This window comes from Pipistrellus hanaki (genome assembly GCF_964339955.1).
Source record: "Pipistrellus hanaki genome assembly, chromosome: 6".
Classification (NCBI taxonomy): domain Eukaryota; kingdom Metazoa; phylum Chordata; class Mammalia; order Chiroptera; family Vespertilionidae; genus Pipistrellus; species Pipistrellus hanaki.
In genome coordinates, this window is record NC_140508.1 from 17,960,241 (window position 1) to 17,981,557 (window position 21,317).

Genomic DNA, 21,317 nt, shown 5'->3' on the forward strand with positions numbered 1-21,317 from the left:
AATTTTTAAAGTTTGAGTAATTGAGGCAGCACTTAAAGGCTTTGTGAACCTTTTCCCAAACAAGCATACTTTCAGTAAATCCTTTTATCTGACTCTGCATGTGCATTTTTGTTCTTCCTGAAAAGGAGAATTTACACTAATACTGAATTTTTAATTAAAAAAAAATACATTTAGAGATATTTAACTTCCTGAGTGACTTCAGTTATTCAGTCAAACATGATTTAATGAGAAAATTCTAATATTTTAGAATGAAAGAGGAAGTGTAGATTTACACTTGATATCCAATTAGGGAAAAACTCAAAGCGCATGTCACAGAACTTACATTCTCCATGAAGTTAAACGATATGATTATTCACAAACTTTACCAATAATCTTTCTCAACTGTTAGAAAAACGAATCATTGAAATTACATTTTCTCATTTGTTAACAAAATACTACCGTATTTTAAACTGTAAAGTGTGATGCATGATTAAGTTTCCGTGTTCTCTGCAATGTCCACTAGACCTGTCTGCTCTTTGGAATGTCTTCTGTCTGCCTGGGACCCTCTCCTTCTGCCCTCCTGTTTCTCTCATCCAGATGTCCGAAGGCTGTGTCAGGGCTTTCTGGACCTGTGTATAGTGGTCTCTTTTTCCCCCCAGTCTGTGTGCCTGACTATCATGCCCACCTCCCAGTTCCTGATGCATCAATGAAAGGAGTAATTTATATAGTTTATTACTCCAAATTCTGGCTTTTATGTCAGTCAGATAATAATTCATCTAGGAAGTCACCATCTATGGCAGATTAGCTCTGAACATGACCAATTTATTTTGTGCTTCTCTTGGGAGGGAAAAGGATCTAATTTGTCTACGCTCATCCTTCTTGTGAGCACTGAACAGCAGTATTTGTGAGTTAACTTAGCACAAATATTGCGAACTCTCAACTCAAATAATATTCAGATTAAATTGCTCTAGCACAAGAGAGTAGAAGACACCAGCATTCGGAACAAATTGGCTTGGGCTTGAGGTTGAGTCCTGCTCGTTACTAGCTGGGTGGTCTCACAGATCACTCTCTGCCTTGTCTCTGCTTTATCATCTCTGGTGTGAGGTTCCCGGGAGGATGCAGGGGTCTCGGCTGAGAAAGGGCAGAGCATTATGCCAGCACCGGGTCGGTTGCCCTCTTTTATTTCATAAAGATTGCATCTTTTATTCTAAGTGACATATCACCCCAACAGAACTCGGTAATTACATAATGTAACCTCGCCACGATGTGTTTTAGAAAGCCTCCCCAAATACTAAAACACTTGGTCACGGTTGGGCATTTGTAGAAAGCAAGACTTAGTCCAAGAGTTGAGGAGCAAGGGAGTACTTACCTTACATTTGAAAAATAATAATGACGCACAGGAGGCACTCAGTAAGTAGCTGGATGGAAGGGCAGGCACACGCGTGGACGGGTGGGTGGATGGGTGGGTGGGTGGCAGGCACAATAATGGGAAGAAATAAGGAATGGAGGTAAGAAGGACCTGGGCTTCCTGGTGTGGCTGGGCTGCCTCATGGAGACCTTATCTGGCCCATTCCAGGGACCTGTGACCCAGCTGTGTTTCATATTTGAATTGTGAGGATCATCTCTCCTCACAAAAGTACAAAATGTCTCCAAAGCACTCTTTCCTCCTCCGGGCCACGTCTCATGCCTTTCACATAAAACTGTTGATTTAATGGTGCTGCTTTTGATCCATCAAGAAAAGACACACCTAATTCAATTTTGCTATTTTTCCAAGAGTAAAGTGTCTTCATTTGCAAGAGAATGATTTGATTATGATTTTTAAGTAATACTGCAGTTATATTTTTAGTCCTAAAGATGATATCTGTGAGGCTCGAATGGAAAGTCCCAGAGAATTGTATGAGCTGGGAATTTTATCTAACAGCATTCAGAGCTGTTTGTGGTGTAATGGGACACATATATTTTAATCAGAATGAATGGGATATCTTACAGGGAATTTTGCATGTAAGTATAAAAGCAAGCAGTTTTCATTTGAAGTATAAAGTGGAATAATAACCCAGAAAATAACCCATCATTTTTATCTATACATTTTTGTTTTTAAACTGTGCATTATCATGAGCAAATTTCTAATTCTGATCTTTGTTCCCACTGGGACAGCCTTGTTTACTCTTAAAATGGGAAATTTCTAGATATTCAAAGATACCTACTGAAATGTAGTATAGATGTTGTCCAATGTCACACTGAAATTGGACTGAATATATACTGTGCACCTGATGACAGATATTCTCCAAATACGAAAGGAGACACACACACACCCCCCCCCCCCGAAATCCCCTTTCTTCTTTCCCACAGTCCACCCTGAGCCAGATTTAGCCATGGTCATGGAGAAAATAGCTTTTCTGAAACTGACAGCCTGTGGAATCATTGGCGTAACACCGTCTGGTATCAGGTTGAAAGCCGTGGGGGACACCACAGCCCGTAAATGGTACCACCAGGAGCCCAGACATGAAGGATGAACATGGCCCTGTGATAACAGGGTGTCAGGCTGGGGGCTGGGAAAGGGGGGATGGTGGGCAGGGAGGAGTGGGAGTCAAGGTGGAGAGGTCACCAGCAAATGGATGAGCCTGTGGGGAGGGAGGGGTCAAATAAGGACTGAGTTACAGAGAGAAAGAGACCTCTGTGTTGGTTAGCGCTGGATAAAAGGACTAGGTGTGTCCATGCTGCAGAAGTCTGCCCCGAATAGAAGTACACTCCAGTGGGATTTAGTAAGAGTCACGCCCATCCCTGCTCTAACCCACAGGAACATCTCCCTCTGACATTGTAGCTAGAAATGCGTGAGATGCAAGCATTGATGTTAATTTAGTTGGAAGGAGGAGAAATCTTTCAAACACAGTTTGTTTTTCCTCTTGAAATTGTTTGAATTAGAGGGGGAGGGAGAAGGAAACCCATTTATTTCTTCATGTTTCCACAAAAACACCAATAAGTGGACAGACTGTTCTTTCTGTTAGTTGTGGCTACACCGGTCTTTCCTCTTGCAGGGAGAATTGTGATGTCAAGTTGCAATGCCATTGAGAGAGGGGCTGGGAAGTCAGGCTGCAGGGTTTGAATCCAGGCCCTGCCATTTACCATCTTGGGGATCAGGAGCAAGTACCTCTGCTTTCTGCCCTTTAGTTTCCTCCTTTATACAAGACTAGTAGCCCTGCGCACAAATCAGTGCGCCAGTAGCTTGCTGCCGCCCTCCAGTAGCTCACCGCTTGCTGCCCTGCCCTCTCCTGTAGCTCTCCCCTGCCCACTTGTAGCTTGCTGCCCCACCCTCCTGCTGATCCGTGATCCGGTCGTTAAGCAATTGGTCATGAAGCTTCACAGTGTAACGATCATGTGCATATTACATCTTTATTATATATGATAATAATAGCACATAGCATGTGAGGCAGTTGTGAGGATTAAATGAGATGGCCTATTAAAGGCCTAGCACAGTGCTTGGCCCACGGAAAGCATTTGGTCATCTTAGTTGGATCACTTTCTAAATGTAACCTGCGATTGTTGCCATGGGGATAGCGATGCTCAGGATGTGGTTTGATTTCTTTGCCAGAAACAGACCACTCACCCGAAGGGCTGTCGGAACAAGGACTTTTCCCATGGGGTGTGTTTGTAAGAGGGCGTCCTGTACACGACGTTACACCCCGTGTGTCTGAGAACATGCCTGAGCCACACACGGGGCTGCTCCCTAAGACCTCTCCTGCTTTGGTTAAAAGGCATTTCCCTTCATCACAGGAAGCTGGAGTGACACAGGAACCCGTGCCCACTTCTCGGGGTCCTCGGCCCTGGGGCCCTTCAGCCGGGGACTCACAGAAACACGTTTCTCTGCCCCCTTTGTTGGAGGCATTGGAGGGACATCTGGCCCACTCAAGCAGCTAAACCTTCAGCAGGACATAACTACATTTTCTTTTCCTTTCCACGGCCTAGAACTGAGATTGGTGAGGTGGAACCCCACATCTGGTCCTCATGAAATCAGTCATTCCCTCAGCTCCTGGGAAGTTTTGTGACCAACCTTGAAAGCAAAGCAGAAAAATTCCCCCTGCATTTTTTTTAAGTTACTTTTGTGTACTTCATAATCAGCACTTCTTTCTTTGTATCTCATAATGACCTAAAACTGGGACAGTTATAAAAGGAGGAAAAGGTGCATTTTGCCCTTCCGCAGCTCGAAACCGCTTGTCCAACCGCAGCGTTAATGAAACTTCTTTTCTCTGTGCTCACCTGCCATCTTGGTTGGCACAGGGGCCGTGCCTAGATGGAGCAGGTCTCCCGAGTGCTGCACCAGGCTGTCGCCGCCCCGTGCTACCGACTCGGTGTGACAGCTCAGCCCTGTGTCCTGGCTCAGGGTAGCTTCTGCCTATGTGAGCCATTGGTATCACACTGTGTTTAATGGCCAGAAATCGGTTGCTTTAATATTAAACAGCAAACAGTTTTTCTGCTGCTGATCATGGAGAAGCTTTGTATCATTAGAATTCCCCCAACTTTCCAGTTAGGTTTCGATACCAGTGCAGCGATTTCTTTGGTAAATCTGTGGGTGTATTGAGTTTCAGGTGTGGGACCCCAGCGGCAGTTTGCACACAGGTGTGCCGTGACGCCTTATTTGCCCACTAGGCCGGAATCTGAACAGGCCAGAGGAGGCTGCGTGGCACCCTTCACATGAGCTGCTTTCCTCAGTTTCTAGGTCGCTGGCATTTGGTAAACCCCTAACTTTTCTCGGAGTTTCTCGTCATCTAATAATTTGGTATTAAGATGGGCATCTTCCTGGAAAACACAGATGCTGTTAAGCCCTTATAAAAATGCTAGGGGCCCAGCGCACGAATTGGTGCACCTTGAAAGGAACTGTGGGTTGTGAAGCTACGGTGGGCACAGGGTGGGTTGCAGCCCCTGGTCCGCTGTCTGCCAGGAGCCCCGATCCCACCGCCATTCGCACAAACTAATGGCACCACCCTGTTCGCACCCACTATTGGCACTGAGCGATTGAGGCTGGTGCCAGCAGAGGTTGCTGCCCCGATCGCCCCTCAAGAGCAGGGGGAGATGGAGAAGCCCTCAAGGGCGATTGGCGCCAGCAGTGGGTACCAGCATTAGGTGGGACCACGGCACACGGGAGCAAAGAATATACAGTAACCACCAAAAGCTTGCCCTGATGACAGTGACCAGTGCCAGCCTTGGCCTGGCATCCCTGCTCACCTGCTCCACCATCCCACCACGGCCAATGCCCAACATGTTCCACGTGTGCCCCCTCGTGGTCAGCACACATCATAGCAACCGGTTGTTTGGTTGTTCAGTAGTTCCACTGTTCGGTCTATTTGTGTGTGTGTGTGTGTGTGTGTGTGTGTGTGTACGTGTGTTTACACACACAAAAACAGTGGAGCATACACACACACTAGAGGCCCAGTGCACAAAATTCATGCATGAGGGTGTGTGTCCCTCAGCCCAGCCTGCACCCTCTCCAATCTGGGATCCCTCAAGGGATGTCTGACAGGCAGTCGGACATCCCTCTCACAATCCAGTACTACTGGCTCCCAACTGCTCACCTGCCAGCCTCTTGATTGCTCCTAACCACTTCTGCCTGCCAGCCTGATCACCCCCTAATCACTCCCTGGCCAGCCTGATTGATGCCTAACTGCTCCCCTGCCGGCCTGTTTGCCCCTAACTGCCCTCCTCTGCAGGCCTTATCATGCACAACTGCCCTCCCTTGCAGGCCTGGTCCCTCCCAACTGCCCTCCCTGCTGGCCATCTTGTGTCCACATGGGGGCAGCCATCTTGTGTATTGGAGTGATGGTCAATTTGCATATTATTCTTTTATTAGATAGGATAGAGGTCTGGTGCAGGGGTGGGGGCCAGCTGTTTTGCCCTGAAGGGTGTCCCGGATCAGGGTGGGGGTTCCCTTGGGGCTTGGAATGGCCTGGGCAAGGGGCCTGTGGTGGTTTGTTGGCCATGCCATAGTATCTGGAATTTATTTATCTTCTATAATTGAAACTCTGTAGCCTTGAGTGGAGCCAAGCCTCCTGCTTGCTTTGTGGCCACAGCAATTTTTGTTGGTATTTATCTTTATAATTGAAACTTTGTAGCCTTGAGTGGAGGCTTAGGCCGGCCAAGGTGTGCAGAAAGCATTGCTTCCTCTATTACCGGGGAAACCCAAGCCTCCTGCTTGTTCCGTGGCTGCAGCCATCTTGGTTGGGCTAATTTGCCTACTTGCTCCTGATTGAATGGCGGGCATGGCTTGTGAGTGTAGTGGACTGATGGTTAATTTGCATATTACTCTTTTATTATATAGGGTAGATTATTTTCTACTTTTAGATATATTGATATTTATTATTTTTAAATGTACAGAAAAAAAATTAAATATAGCCCTGGCCAGGTAGAGCATCATCCCTTGCTCAGGTTTTGGGTTTGATTTTCCATCAGGGTACATACCCAGGTTGTGGGTTTGATCCCTGGTTTGAGCAATTATAGGAGGCAACTGATCTAATGATATTTCTCTTTCACATCAATGTTTCCCCCCCCCCCCTCTCAAATCAATAAAAAACATATCCTTGGGTGAGGATTTAAAAAGAACATAGCTCAAATTTTACAAGCATCATAAAGAGGAATATTTCCCCAAAATTGTTTTTCAGAAATGAAAAACCTATGCAGAGCTTAATGCAAATGCTTTGGACTACAAAATTTTAATTCTGCCATTCCTGAGCCCAGTCTGATTTCATCTGGGCCTATTGGGTTGTTGATAATCAACAGATAGACTATTTAAAGAAAGTGATAACCAGAATGTCTGCCACATGTGTCTGACAACATTTTTAGCTCCTAGCATACCATATCTTTGTGATGAATGAAAATCAGTGAAAGAAACAGTTCAAGTGACATTGACTTCCTTCCTCCCAGAAATCAAGGTATTGGCATAAAGAAGGCAGAACTCTTAGGCTCTCTATTGTTCATATTGATCGGCCACTTCTTGGGTCGTTGTCATCAGCAAAGCAGCCTGCAGAATCTTGGCTCACCGAATGACTGATTTTCTTGTCACTTAGGTTTTTCCTGATGGGAGACATAGAGTGACCGTGTCACAGGGCCCTTTCTCTCTTGGTGATTTACCGAAAGTGGGATGCACTAGGGCTGGAGAAGATGGAAATGGAAAATGCTGTAATTAAGGCTGTGCTCCTTCACAAATCAATCCCTGGGAAGAACTGATTTGACCATTTCTAATAAAATATAGATCTAACCCATCAGCATCTCAGATTCTGAGGGGACCTTCCTTCCGTTGCCTATGCCAGAAGGACATGGGCATTGAGAACAGACCTCCTCCAAAAGCCTGTAATCTAATAGCCTGAAGAAAACCTATTTTTTCCCCATTTACTCTTATTTCCTCAGAATTATTCTGAAACTTGGTTATTTGTGTATTTTCTTCTTTCTTGGCAGTAGTGGGCTATTTTCCTCTCCAGGAGTGTATCATTAGTGTTTGAAACCTAATCTCCTATCTTATGTGTTTAATTTCCTTTTCCTAAACATTCATTTTATTTGGTTAGTAGAGTCATCCTCTACATCCATTGCCAGGCGGTGACATTCACTCTGCATGATTCATGTATTTGGGGTCTTAATCCTAGAATTTTAAGTTTGCATTATATGGAAAGACAAACAAAATCTTCGTAGAAGTGATACATGGCTTCAGGATGGAACTAGCCTCTGTTCCTGTCTCGATTATTACGGAATTTTATCCACTTATTTAGGATTATTAGATGCCCAACCCAGCCTATCAGTGGCATATCACACTGAGTAGCAGGGAAGAGGCCGAGAACCCAGAAGGGTATCGAAGCAGAGGCCTCTCCTTCCTGAAGCTTCTCCCAGGGTTCTGTGACGTGGCTATCACTCTGGACCCCCCTCCAATGCGGGCAGGAGGGACTTCCCAGCACTGCATTCTCCCCCTTTCCCCTCCATGATCATCTCCGACTCCTGACTCCCAGCTCTCTATCTCCAGCCCAGGCCTCTGGTGAAGCGCCCTCATCACCTCCCCAGTATTTCTCAGCTGACATCCTGGGCCCATCAGACTCCAGCCTTCATCCTGTCACCCTCCCTTCTCCCTCTCTCTCACCCTCATGAAGCTGGGTCTGCCCCAGAGAGCCCTGCACCCTGCCTCCTCCCCTCCCTTCCCTCCACTAGTGCTTTCTTGAGGCCCATGTCCCCTCTCTCATCTCTCTTTTCTTTTTCTCTAGTTCCTAGTTTCTCTTCCTTTTGTCCCTCTCCCTTCTAGGCCCATTCTCACAGGTCCTTCCCCTCACCCCGCATTACCTCTCAAGTACAGATTAGATCTTGCTGGCTTTTATTTTAAACCCTCAGTGATTCCAAAGTGCTGAAGACTGATGTTGCTTCTCTCTCTGTGGCAGGCCCTTTGCTGGCCTAGACCACTGTCCGTCCCCAGGGTATTGCACCACGCTCTGGATTTGTTCCACTCACCGGGTTCCTTGCTACTGGGCATATGAAGGGTGAATGCTATGAGGGACGGCACTGTCTCTGTTCTGGTGCCCCTTCCCACTCCAGACAGTCCCTGCCACATGGTCTGCCCTCCTCAGATGTCTCCAAGAATAAAAGATCCCACACCAAGACCTGGACAGCTTTGCCTCTGCCAGGCCATCTTGCCATTGGTTCGGGTGTGTGGTCAGTGAGGATCTTCTCGTGAGAAGGCCTTCCCCAGGATACATGGTGTATACTGTACACCAGTAGGCCTTTGTTGAGGTATAAGTCACATAGCATAACTTACCCTTTCATTTGTATAATACAGTGGTTTTTAGCATAATCACCAGATTGTATAACCATCATCATCATTCAATTCCAGAATGTTTTCATCACCCCAAAAGGAAACCCCATACCCATAGTGGTCACTCCTCATTCCTCTTTGACCCCTGCCCCTGGCAATCGCTAATTTCTTTTCTGTCAGAATAAATAAAATAAAACCTATAGAGGTTTTTATTTTGGACATTTATATAAATGTAGTCACTCAGTAGGTGGCCTTTTGTGACTAGTTCTTTTAACATGTTTTTAAACTTCATCCATGTTGTAGCATGTTCAGTATTTCATTCCTTTTTATGACTGAGTTCTGTTTCATCCTATGCATATATCACATTTTATCTATGAATACATCGGTTTATGGACATTTAGGCTTCCACTTTCTGACCATGATGAGTAATGCTGTGAATGTGTCCATCCAAGTTTTTATGTGGGCATATATTTTCAATTCTCTAGGAGCAGGTTTTGCTGGGTCATATATCTGGTAGGTAGGTAGGTAGGTAGGTAGGTAGATAGATAGATTGATTGATTTCAGAGAGGAAGGGAGAGAGAGTTAGAAACCTTAATGATGAGAGGCAATTATAGATCAGCTGCCTCCTGCACACTCTACACTGGGGATTGAGCCCACAACCCGGGCATGTGCCCTGACCAGGAGTCAAACTGTGACCTCTTGGTTCATAGGTCGACACTCAACCACTGAGCTATGTCAGCCCAGGCTATATCTAACTTTTGAGGAACTGCCAAACTATTTTCCATAGTGGCTACACCAGTTTACATTCCCACCAGCAAAGTATGAGAATTTCAATTTCTTCACATTCTCACCAATACTTGTTCATCCTTTTTTTAAAATTTTGTTGTTATTCATTCTTATCCTTTTATTATAACTATCTTTGTGGGTGTGAAGTAGCTCATTGTGTTTTTTTATTTCCATTTCCCTGTTGACTAATGATGTTGAGCATCTTGTCATGTATTGGTTATGTGTATATCTTCTTTGGAGAAATGTTTTTCAAATAATTTGCCCATTTTTTAAAGGGGTTGTGCTTTTATTATTGAGTTATGAGTTCTTTATATATTCTGTATATGAGACCCTTGTGAAGGGTCTCATAAGATTTGCAAATACATATTATCCCTCATTCCGTGGGTTATCTCTTCACTTTTTTGATAGAGCTCTTTGAAGTCTAAGAGTATTTCATTTTGATGAAGCCTAATTTTCCTATTTTTTCTTTGGTTGCTTGTGATTTGGTGTCATATGTAAGAACGGTAGGCATTTTAAAACTTTATCCTTTGATCACTGTTCACAAAATTGCCCCCAAAATGAGAAGGTGTTATCATCCGCTGCATTCTCTAATCCAAAGGCTACTGGTAGTGGGACCAAACAGATGATAGTAGCTCATTAATTTCCTACTTTTATAAAATATTCTCAGTCATTTCTTCTCTGAGCTCAAAGTCTCTGCTACTATTGGCTCATCATTTAACTAGACTTAAAATGTATGTATGGATATATTTTAAGCATTTGTTGAGGGTAGCATTCCTCAATCCACAGCTGTCTTTTTTTAAATATATTGTTATGATTTCAGATAGGAAGAGAGAGGGGGAGAGAAAGAGAAATATCAATGATGAGAGAGAATTCTTGACCGGCTACCGCCTGCATGCCCCACACTGGGGATCAAGCCTGCAACCCAGGCAAGTGCCCTGGCCAGGAACTGAATTGTGACCTCCTGGTTCATAGGTCAATGCTCAACCATTGAGCCAAGCCAGTCAGGCTATAGCTTTCTTAAGCAATCTCGTTTTCATCAGATTGATGTGAGCCCAGTACTTATCTTTGTGTGAGCAATGTTCCCACTATCTAGTCTGTAATGCTTTGTTCTCTCTTTTTGTCTAAGGATGGCTGTTTCTCACCACCTCAGCTCCATTTCCTCTTCCCTCCAAGTCAGGCCTATCACCCAACATGACCCTTTCTCTGTCAAGACTATTCTCAGAGATTCTGATCATTTCAAATCTTCAAGTAACCTTCTTACCTTTTCCACTTGCCCAAAATAGATGTCATTCACTTCTGAAAACAGGCAAAGAGTAAGTATAAATTATTAAGATATTTGTACAAACCCATTGGTTGAATATATAGATGCAAGTCAGCATTAATTCTTTAAAACTCAAGGACATGCTAGACTCTTCTTAGTGATGGAAGGTCTTCTAAGAGAGTTCCAAAAATGTAAGTAAAATCATCTTCTCCCTTGCCTCAAACAGGCCTCCTTTCACCCAGCCACAGCCAGTCTTTCCACTGGACTTCCTCCCCCTCTTGCCGCCCTTTGGCTCCAGTCACCTTTTACCCGCTGAAGCACCCTAAGCTCCTTCCAGTTCATGCCTCTGTGCCAGAAATGCTCTTACCACTCCCTGACCACATCCCCCATCATTAGCCCCTTTCCTGCCACTTCTGCAGAGACTGCCCTGCCTTTCCTGTCCCCTCTTTCCAACGTGGCACTAATGTAAGGACAGTCTGCCTTATTCTGTGGATTTGTCCCTGCTAGAATGCAGGTTTGACAAGGGCGGGGAAAGCATCTGTCTCATTTCCCAGTTGCATGCCCATCATCAAGCACAGATGGGCACTCAGTACGCATTTATTGAATGGATGCACACTTGAGTGAAGGTGGACTTGCTTTTTGATAATGGCAAAGTCACTTGAGATCAAGTCTTATGAGCAGAGCAAGATAATGTATAGAGATCATACACATAGGCCCATGTACATGTGTAATATTTTGAGTCTAGTTCATCCCATTTTGTCACTCAGTGCATAGTAATTCTAGCAACGGTATTTTTGTAGAGACACAGTTTGGCTGAAGCAGTACTGCCACCCCCTGAATGGCATTTGTGTCCATGTTTGACTTAAGCTCTTTAAAGCCCATCTGTCAGTTTTCATAACTTCCTGAATTTTTCTATAATTCTCTAATATTTCAATCCATTTCTAGAATGAAGATCCTAAAAATAACACCATCTGCTTAATGTGTTGTCATTACCTCTAAATAGCAAACTTATACTTTTTATATTCATCTTGGGCTTAAAGAAGCTCATTTTGTCTTTCCAATGAGTGAGGAAAGATCCGTTTGATTAGTTCTATTTTCTGTTCTCATCAGTTTGGTTTGTTATTGTTGTTGTTAATTCTCACCTGAGGCTATTTTTTTCCCCATTGATTTTTAGAGAAGGGAGGGGAGTGAGTGAGAGAAAAACTTCTATGTAAGAGAGACAGATCAATTGATTGCCTACTACACCCGCCTCCCAGAGCTAGGGATCAACTTGCAACCCAGGGACCTGCTCCCTCTCTCTGCAGTCACTGCTGTGAGTGGAGGCTGCAGTCACAGGCAGGGCCCTAGGTTGGTTTGTGTCCAACAATAAGGGACAGCCTTCTCCAAGCAGCTTTGTCCACCTGAGTATGGTGTTCATGCTTGGGAAATTTTAGAGAAGGCCAGGCCAGAAGGACTTCATGGGGAGGGGGGATGGGGAAGAGGGGGTGAAGCAACAGACTCTTTCAAGCATTTCTTTTTCCCCCTTGATTAAAAAAAAAAAATGGAATTAATCCAAGGTAAAAGTTATCCCAGGGTAGAAATTTAAAACTACTATATGGCCAGTCAACAAGCACATAGCCTGAATAAGTAAAAAGAAATTCAGTGAAGTAATGGTTGTTTGCATGAATTTATAAAGTCAGCAGTTTAAAGCCATGTGCTCAAGTTTAAGTTGCAGGTTGATTTTTATACCCAGGTATATTAAAGTCAATTGGTTTATCTTCCTTTGGAGTTTAGCTCCCATTCTTGCTTAAAATTTGAAATCCCATGTATTCTAGAATTCTAAATATTGTCTGCAAGCAGTGAATGTGAGAAGACCTGGGTTCTAGCCCCAGTTACTTTGGTGAGCCATTCCGTTCATTAACCATGATTCTGGAAACTTACTTGAACTCAGAGCTTCCATTTCCTGATTAGTCACATGGACACCATAGGACACGCCCCCCACCTCGGGACTGCTTGTGGCCCAGCCACGTGACAGAGGGTGGGAGGAACAGGCTGTTCATATTTATCGAGCTTCTTTTGTGTGCTGGAAGCTGGGTCGATGCTTCATATGACTCCACTTAATCCTGGCAGCCCCAAAAGCAGATGTCAGTGTCCCAATTTTTACACATAAGACAACCGAGGTGGGGGAGAGGGGGGTGCAGGCAGCTGGACCGGGGTCCCCTAGCTGTTGAGGGAGAGGGCTGGAATTCAGACTTAGACCCGTCTTCCTCCAAAAAGTAAGCTCCCTCCTGTCATCTGCTGCTGCCATTTCTAAAAATTAAAACAAATTATAATAAGAGTAAAGTTGGGTAGGGGTTGAGCTTGGATTTTCAGGCTCTTGCAACCCAGGAGAATGTGTCTTGAGTGTCTAAGAAAGTCCTCTTGGAAGTTTTGATAAAATGTAACCAGTGAAGACTGATGGCTTCTTTAATCAAGTAGAGGAAGATCTATAATTGATAAAAGTTCTTACATAAAATATAGACAGAATGGGTCACCAAAGTAACTCAAAAATAACCACAAATCAAGATGGGTTTCTAGTTAGTAAGTTGAATGGTCTCTGAGTTGAGTAATGAAGGAGAAAATTGCTGTCTTAAAAAAAAGTACTTTGTGTGGTTTTTAGTGAGATAGTAAATTCAGGACAGAATTCAGGTCTCACAATTGTTAGTGGTCTTTTTAAGAGAATAAGGGCAGTGGTTAGGATTGACACAGGAATTGGATTTGAGACCAGGTGCCTCTTTAGCCAGCTGCCTCCAATCACTGCCCACACTGCCCAGCACTCTTGCATTTTTTAAAGCTTTCTAAAAGAAATGGTTTGGGGCACCCATGAGCTGCGTGGCAGTCTCTAAATGCTGCCGGACTGGGACGGTGTTTGTTTTCTTTTTGTCATGGTGTTTACATGACTGGCTTGCACCACGAGTGAAAATGCATTCCATGATCTCCTGGTCTCACCCTCTCCCTAATGGATGTCTGTCTAGACCAGTGTTTCCCAACCTTCTCTCATGATGAGAATCACCTGGTGGAGTTGTTAAAACACAGATTCCTGAATCCCAACTAAGAAGTGCTAAACTAGAATTTTTGGGAACATATAGGTAAAATTGTATACTTAACTAGTGCTCTAAGACAGATTTTATATACAGAGCACTAAGTTAGGTAGGCAATTTTACCTATATGTTCCCAAAAATTCTAGTTTAGCACTTCTTAGTTGGGATTCAGGAATCTGTGTTTTAACAACTCCACCAGGTGATTCTCATCATGAGAGAAGGTTGGGAAACACTGGTCTAGAGGACAACACCGACCTGAGCACTGTTAAGGCTCCTACACCAGCACAGGACCGGCCTGGGGGAAAGGGGAGTCTGTGACTGTTGGGGCAAAAAATACTGAAATCGGGAACCTTCAATGAAGTCTGAATTCTCTAGTTCTCCAGGCCTAGAAGCACCCTTTGTGCTCTCTGTCTCCCATAGACCCTTCCGTTAGGGTTCATACCACAGCTGTTCCTCGAGTCAGAGACTCTCACAACCTGGTTGCTACCCTCCGGAACTCCAGTGCTGGGCCTGCTCTCAGCCTCGACCGGGACTCGCTAGGACAGTCGGGGGCTGTCCCTGCAGGATGAGGCTGTCAGGTTCAGCTTCTATGGGATTGCACACAGCATCCCTGTATAGGCTTGGCTGTGAGCTTGATTTACATAGCAGACACGCTCCCAGATAGCATATTTAGCAAGATGCATTCACATTTCTGTTTTGTTCGCTATTGTCCCGGGCACTGTGTGTGGACGTGTCGGACGCAGCGGGGCCTCTCAGGAAACAGCAGGACGGTTCCAGGCAGAGCATGACAGGTCTTTAGAGGGACGCACCTGCTCTAACCCAGGCCCACAAGCAAACGGGGGGCTGAAAAGAGGCTCCATGAATTGAGTGTTGACAGCGGGCCATGGCTGTCCGGAGGCTCAGGTGGTTGTCAGACATAAGTTTAGCTTAGCTCTTTGAGTAATTTGTCACGCCTCGCTCGGCCCCTGCTGGGCCAGCACGTGCCAGCTTAGTGTCAGAGTGCCTGTTCACCAGACGGCCACTCAGGCCTAACGTCCTGCTGTTCCCCAGACCAGCGGCTTGCTGGGGCCACGCATGGAGGGCCGAGCGGCGGCGACAGCCAAGGACTGTGCAGAATAAGCATGTTCATAATGAGACGTGAATGGCATTAGCGGGTCTCTCTGGACTTGGGCCTGAGCGGGCGCCTCTCGCCGAGGAAGTTTGGCAGCCTGCTCGTTCGTTAAGGTGAGCGGCCTGGAGCTCCGCCTGCAGCCGGGGAGCCGGTGCAGCTCACGCTTGCAGGCCTAGGGCTGTGTGACCCCCTGTGGGAAAGATCATAAATCATCAGAGGGGCCACTTTTGAAACCTTGAAACTCAATTTTCTTTTTAAAAGCTGCATAGAGACAGCCTAAAGGCAAATTCTGGAGTGGCACTGCCCAGTCATGCTCTCCACAGCGGCAGGTGTGCCTCTCTGTGCATCCAGCACGGGGACCCCGAGCCACAGCCAGGGGGACAGAGGAACTGAATCTCTGTTCTTTAGTTGAGTTCATTTAAACTGAAATTTAGAGAGCCGTGTGTGACTCATGGCCGCTGTGCGGACAGCACAGCCCAAACTGCCTGCAGAACGCTCCTCTGAATCTGGCCCAGGAGAAGGGGAGGGAGAGCCTGCACTGAGAAAACAGAAAAAAAAAAATTTCCTGTTTTAAAACACGTGCTCGATCGAAAGCTAATTGGAAGGGCATAATTGTCGCCAAGTTACGTTTTTAAAGAGGCCATTTTGACAACACGGTGAGAAATGCTAGCTAGAGTCGCTTCTGTCACTACAGATCCTAGACTGAATGTGATCCACACTCCCTGTGTCCTGGGAAATTAGCATGATTTTCACAGGGACCAAAACGCGTCTTTCAACTTCGGTGCTGACGATGAGGAAGGAGCAAATGAGACATCCTGCCGCCTTCCCCGGGTGTTAATTCATAGAGTCATACGCGCGGTGCCTCCATCGCCGTCCAATTGTTCGGACGGACGTTATCCTGTTGTTTGAAGGGCATCATTCACCTTCCCAGGAAACAGAAGCCGCACACAAAGAGGGAAGATTTGCTTTCTGCCCCATGAAAGGCGGCCACACGCAGGGGTCCTGTTAAGACAGCTGGAAAGTTGCTTCAGTGTGTTACGCTTGTAAGTTTTATTGGTGGCTGGTTTTTGATTACACATTTGAATGCGTGTGTTCCAGACTGCAGTTTTAATTAAAAGGCGGTCTTTTTTTTTTTTTTTTTTTTTTTAAGTATTGCCTTGTGCACACTCTCTGCTAGATTCTCCAACATTATTTGTTCTTATTTCCAAATGCTCAAAGCCCATCTCGGCTTTCGGCTCGGGTGCCCCCTCAGAGCACGCCTCCTCGGCCTTCCCTCTTCCCTGCGATATGCATTAGCTTCTTTTTTAGAAGTGTGTGCCACCACCTTCTCACTGATTCTTCCTTGAAGTAGCAAATCATTTTGTCAGTAGGCTGCAAAGAACATTTTATCCGTGAACTAGCAAGAGAAGATCCAGATCGACATGTCCCCCATCTGTCAGTGGAGAGAGATGCTGTCATAGTCCATGTCTCTGTTGTTTTTTTGTTGTTGTTGTTGTGTTTTGTGTTTTTTTTCATTTGATTCAATCTTAATAATCTTTTATGTGATCTTGTAACTATGGGTGTGCATACTTTGTATTGATACCAGTGTTGGGTACAATGAAATCCAAAAGAAACTTAGTCTCAAAATAAGAATTTCATCATTAAGACCAATCCTTAAATTTCTGACAGATGTTAACGAACTTGCAAGGTAATTTCTTCCCACAGAACATACAAGTGGCATCACTGTGTGTAAAGCAGAGTGGACTCGGGCATTGTTTATTGTGCCATTCTGCACATGCACTTGTTTCCTTAACCCATCGCTGCAGCTACGAGGAGCGAGCTCTCTATCTCGAAGCCATAATTCAGAACCACCGCGAAGTAATGACATTTGAGGATTTCGCAGCCCAGGTCTTCTCTCCGTCTCCCAGCTACTCCCTCGGCGGAACGGGTGAGTGTCTGCATTATTCTCCCCTCGCGCGCTAAGACACACTCGAGCAGCAGATGTACACCTGTTCTTCACAGATAAATGCTTGCAAATTTCAGAAGAGCATTCTCCCTCTGAATCAACTAATGAATATCAAAAGGAACGATGACATTCATTTTAATGTGTTTTGTATCCGAGCTGTTCACCCAGTCCTTTTCTCCGGCTGTCCTGTTAACCTCCGCATCCAGCGAGGGTAATGAACTGTCCTCCGTGATGTGCTCGGTTCATTGGGGAGTGTGGGTTTCTTGCTGAGCTGGGAATAGTGTTGTTTAAAAGCGATGCCCGCATCAGTGCTTACTTATCAAAAAAGAGTTCCTGGCAGTCGAAGCCGTTGCTACTAATGCTAAGTGGGGATTACGCTGCCCAGATACTCGAGATACCCGGGTCAGGGATTAACGCGGGAGGAATGGGAGGATGGTGTCTCCTGGTCCATCATGACGGCAGGGCCGCCCGAGCCTTCTCTGCAGCGGCCTGTGTCACATGCACCGGCCCAGAGCAGCACCTGGTGCGGAACCTGTTTAGAAAATGGCTTATGGTCATTTTCATTTATTTGGCAAATGGGAAATTTCAAACATTTCCATGAACGTTCTTGCTTTTAGGTTTTACTCTTTTATATTAACAAAATGGGGGAAATGGTGTACTGCCACCTAAAATGATTGTATGATTATTTTGGGAGGTGTCTTATTTTTTTTCCCCCCCAGAGAATAGAATTGCTTACAAATTTCTGCATGTAATTGCAGATGAATTGCCTTTCAGAGAGTAAATGGGATGCTTCGTCAATGCATGCTGAAATTCTCAGTGAAGGGCTTCCTTCTGCTAGCGTAGACACATTGTGAGGGCGCTTAATAGATTTCCAACCTGTGTCAGTTGCCTCTGACACCACCTTCCTTCTCCTGTTCTGACTTGTTAACAAATCTCTTAGACACAAAGTGAAAAAAAATTAAATTCCGTGAAATAAATCACTTACAAATAAAATCAGCCATGCATCACTGTTTAACATCGCTGGCTGCGGTCCTCGCCTCTCCCAGCTTTGTTGAGAGATAAGAGGAGAGGCTTGCCCTCGCGGGGGGGAGCCAGGAGCAGCAGGCAGAAGGCCTGGGAGATAAGCAAGCTGGCCGAGGGAGCAGAGCCATGCGATTTACATAATCACGCCCCTGCTTCCTGGGGAGGCGTCAAGGAACACAGGGATGGCCTCTATTGATCTTTGTTGAACTGGAATACTAAGCAACATGAGAAAAGCTCATAACTTAAAGCTTTGATTAATGTCTCCTACATTAAAAAGGTAGAACAGCTGTGAACTGAATTCTTTTATACACTCTGCCAGCGTTCCATCTAAAACCAAAAAGAAATCAGTTTCAAGGGAAATGAAGATTTCATACCCAGTCTAGGTAGAGGTTTAAAATGGTTTCTAATTCTTGGTGAAAGCACATGAAAAATCTATAGCAAAGCTGATTTTTTAGAGATAATCATTCTGGGGTTTTTTTTTCCCCTCACAATGATTTGGGGCTTAAATTTTCAGTGCTTTGAGAAACCTTTTTGTTTATTAAAATGAAAGAGATTAAATAATAAATATTTACACTCATCGGTTCAACTGTTACATTCTTAAGGCTCTTGACTATTGAAACAAATATTGATGAAGTTTATTTTCTAGGTATATTTTAGCCTCTGTATAAACTTGATTTTTTCCCCCAAAAGTTTAAAACTATTTAAAACCAATTTAAATTAGGGTGCAGGTAACACATTAAGTGAGACTGTAGGAGTCATTTGAGTTTTTTAAGACCTGCAGTTTGGAGACGATTACTGACCAGCTTCTCCAAGAACATCGAGTTTGCCAAAGTCCCTTAACAGATTAAAGGTTCGACAGCTCAGAAGTGTGGACATTGGAACCTGTACAAAAGGAATGTGAAACCAAAGGTGGAATATCAAGACAAATCCCGGTCCTTCCTTTTTTTCAAGTTATTTACACCAGTATCACATTTCACAGTGTTTAGGGTTTAGGGAATTAGGTGTTGAGTGATAAAAAATTTTATATGGAATCACACCAGTCCATGAATGGGACCTGAGTCAGGGCATAATGCTCTCTCTCTCTTTCAGTGCTTTGTGTATGTGCCCACCACAGTGATTAAGAAGGAACCAGAAATGAACTTGACCTGAACTGAAATTGGGGGCAGCGCAGTGAGGGTGGAGCACGCACAAGCGCACTCTCAGAGCCACCTCCTCACCGGTGCACACGCCGGTTCTGCTTTCGAGGAATCCCTACCCCTGCCTGTTACCACTTTCATAGATGAAAACACTTCGCACTTATTCACAGTGTTTTTTATTATCCTGGGACAAGTGTGATCAAACCCAGATGAGCCGAGCAGCTTAAACTAAGAAACGGAGGGGGGTAGTCTGCTCTTCCAAGCAGCAAGCCAATTGGAAAAATTGACCCCAAGCAGCTTAAATTTGCACAGTGCCCATCGGACCCAACCTGGCCATCCTGGCCAGCGGGGTCACCAAAGCCAGGCCTTGGGCTACTGCTCACAGGCATATGCACAGCCTGAGGAGCGAGGGGCTCTCGGGTTTTCTTTGTATCCTGGTACGAGGGCTTTGTTGTGAGCACAGGAGAGCAACCTGAAGGCTGTGTTCACTGCACACTGGATTGGTAGCAGCAAGCAGCCCCTGGTTCTTGAGGGAAGGACTCTGGTGTCGGCCTTTAAGTCCTCGCCGTAAGTAAGAGACGTGCTAAGCGAAAAGTGCCCTCTCCTCAGACTCTCTCTGCCCTGGTGCTGTCGCTTGTCACCCACGGCGGCCATAGATGGTCACGGTGGCCAACTGTGTGCCTCTCTTTATGATTCACTGTCAGCCACAGATGTGAGGCAGGGTCTTTTGTTGTTTGGCTAATAGGTGGGTGCTCAGCGTTTTTAAAAGAGGTTTTTTTTTAAAAACCTATTTTGCCAGTGCAAAAAATGTTATTTTACAATAACCACGTACCTCATATCTCTTCCGCCCACTCCTTGTTTTAATAATGCCCACGGTAGAATCGGGATTGGAACTGCTTTTTTACCTAGCCCTGTAATTCACATTCCTTTTTATTCCTTATTGACCAACAATGTCCAGTGGTAACCAGTGTTAAACTATTAGCTGCAATTACACACACACACGAGTGTGTGTTTGCATATATATGCCCACACATGTGTGTATAGATATGTTCTATGCATGTACTTATGTGCGTTTTACACACACACATTGGGGTAAGGGACTAAGTTTGTGTTTCCAAGCATGTTTCCAATGGAGGGGGGCCAGCAGCGCAGCTGTTAAAGGGTTAACGGGCACGGGCGCCCTCGACTGCTGGGAGGGGCTGATGTAATCGCTGCCGCTCACAGCCAAGTGCATCTGTTCACCATGAGGTCATTCTTCTGCATGCTAATGATTTGGAAAATCAAGTCTAATGCTTGACATTATCAGAAAGGATATAAATAGTGTAAATCTTTACTTTGGGGAAGCTGCTCTTATTAACAAAAGGAGAAAAGAGAAACTTTAGCTTGGACTTGAGGAGGTTTTTTGTTTTGTTTTGTTTCCAAAACTGCTTTAATGATTGTGTCTGGCCCTTAAGATCTGGGAGGGATCCCCTTGTGTCTGTTGATAAATGATCCCCAAATTACTATTACAGTCACAGCTAACAATTTGGTAATTGCGAACTAGAGGTATGTCTAATTTAACATCATATTTTAAGAATTTCCAAGTGCTTTGGTCAGAAGATGATAAGGATAGATTTCTCTCAAAGAATGTCTAAAACCAAGAAAAAAAAAATGAGTGGTTCCTCTCCATATAGGAGCACTGAGTGTTTGCTGAGGATGCCGCACTGTTTGTGGTCCTTCCTGCTTTAATATTGCTATGGGGAGCCAGCAGAGGGAGCACAGATCTTTGTTTATTTGTTAGCCCTACATAAAAACAACATATGATTTCTCCAAAATATGGTCCGAAACACTCCCTCCGTCACGACAGGCTAGACCTTGAAGGCTCCGGGATTTAGAACAAGTGGGAGAAAATGCCTCACTAGGCACCATCCGATTCTGCCACTTGTAATGTAGGTCATATTTAAGCTTAGAGCAGATTTGTCTGAGTTGGTCTCAGAATGCTGCTACCTCAGCTGCTACTATACAGAGCTTCACATTTTCACCTTTCACGCTCAGGAATTGCACAGGTGCCCACTTAGAAAGCTTTATTATGCTCACCTACCTCACGGAAAAGACCTTAGTAATTTTTCTCTGCAACAGAATCATTGTATTAAGTTCACAGAAACTATCAGAAGACCCTGGGTGCATCTCTTAGCAGCCTGTCTCCTAGAAGGAGAGGTGCACGCCAGGGCCAGGACATGTGAAAATGCTGGCCCCCCGCCC

The 21,317-nt window shown here is 44.9% G+C and overlaps 1 protein-coding gene across 5 annotated transcripts in view; it reads left to right on the plus strand.

Moving 5' to 3' along the window:
- Positions 1-21,317, plus strand: part of RALGAPA2 (Ral GTPase activating protein catalytic subunit alpha 2) — a 280,255-nt gene that overhangs the window by 238,550 nt on the left and 20,388 nt on the right. For all 5 annotated transcript variants that reach the window (XM_084887000.1, XM_084887001.1, XM_084887002.1 and 2 more), the window contains one exon: positions 16,778-16,899. In XM_084887000.1, coding sequence (XP_084743126.1) covers positions 16,778-16,899 — 122 coding nt within the window. The remainder of the gene's footprint in view (positions 1-16,777; positions 16,900-21,317) is intronic.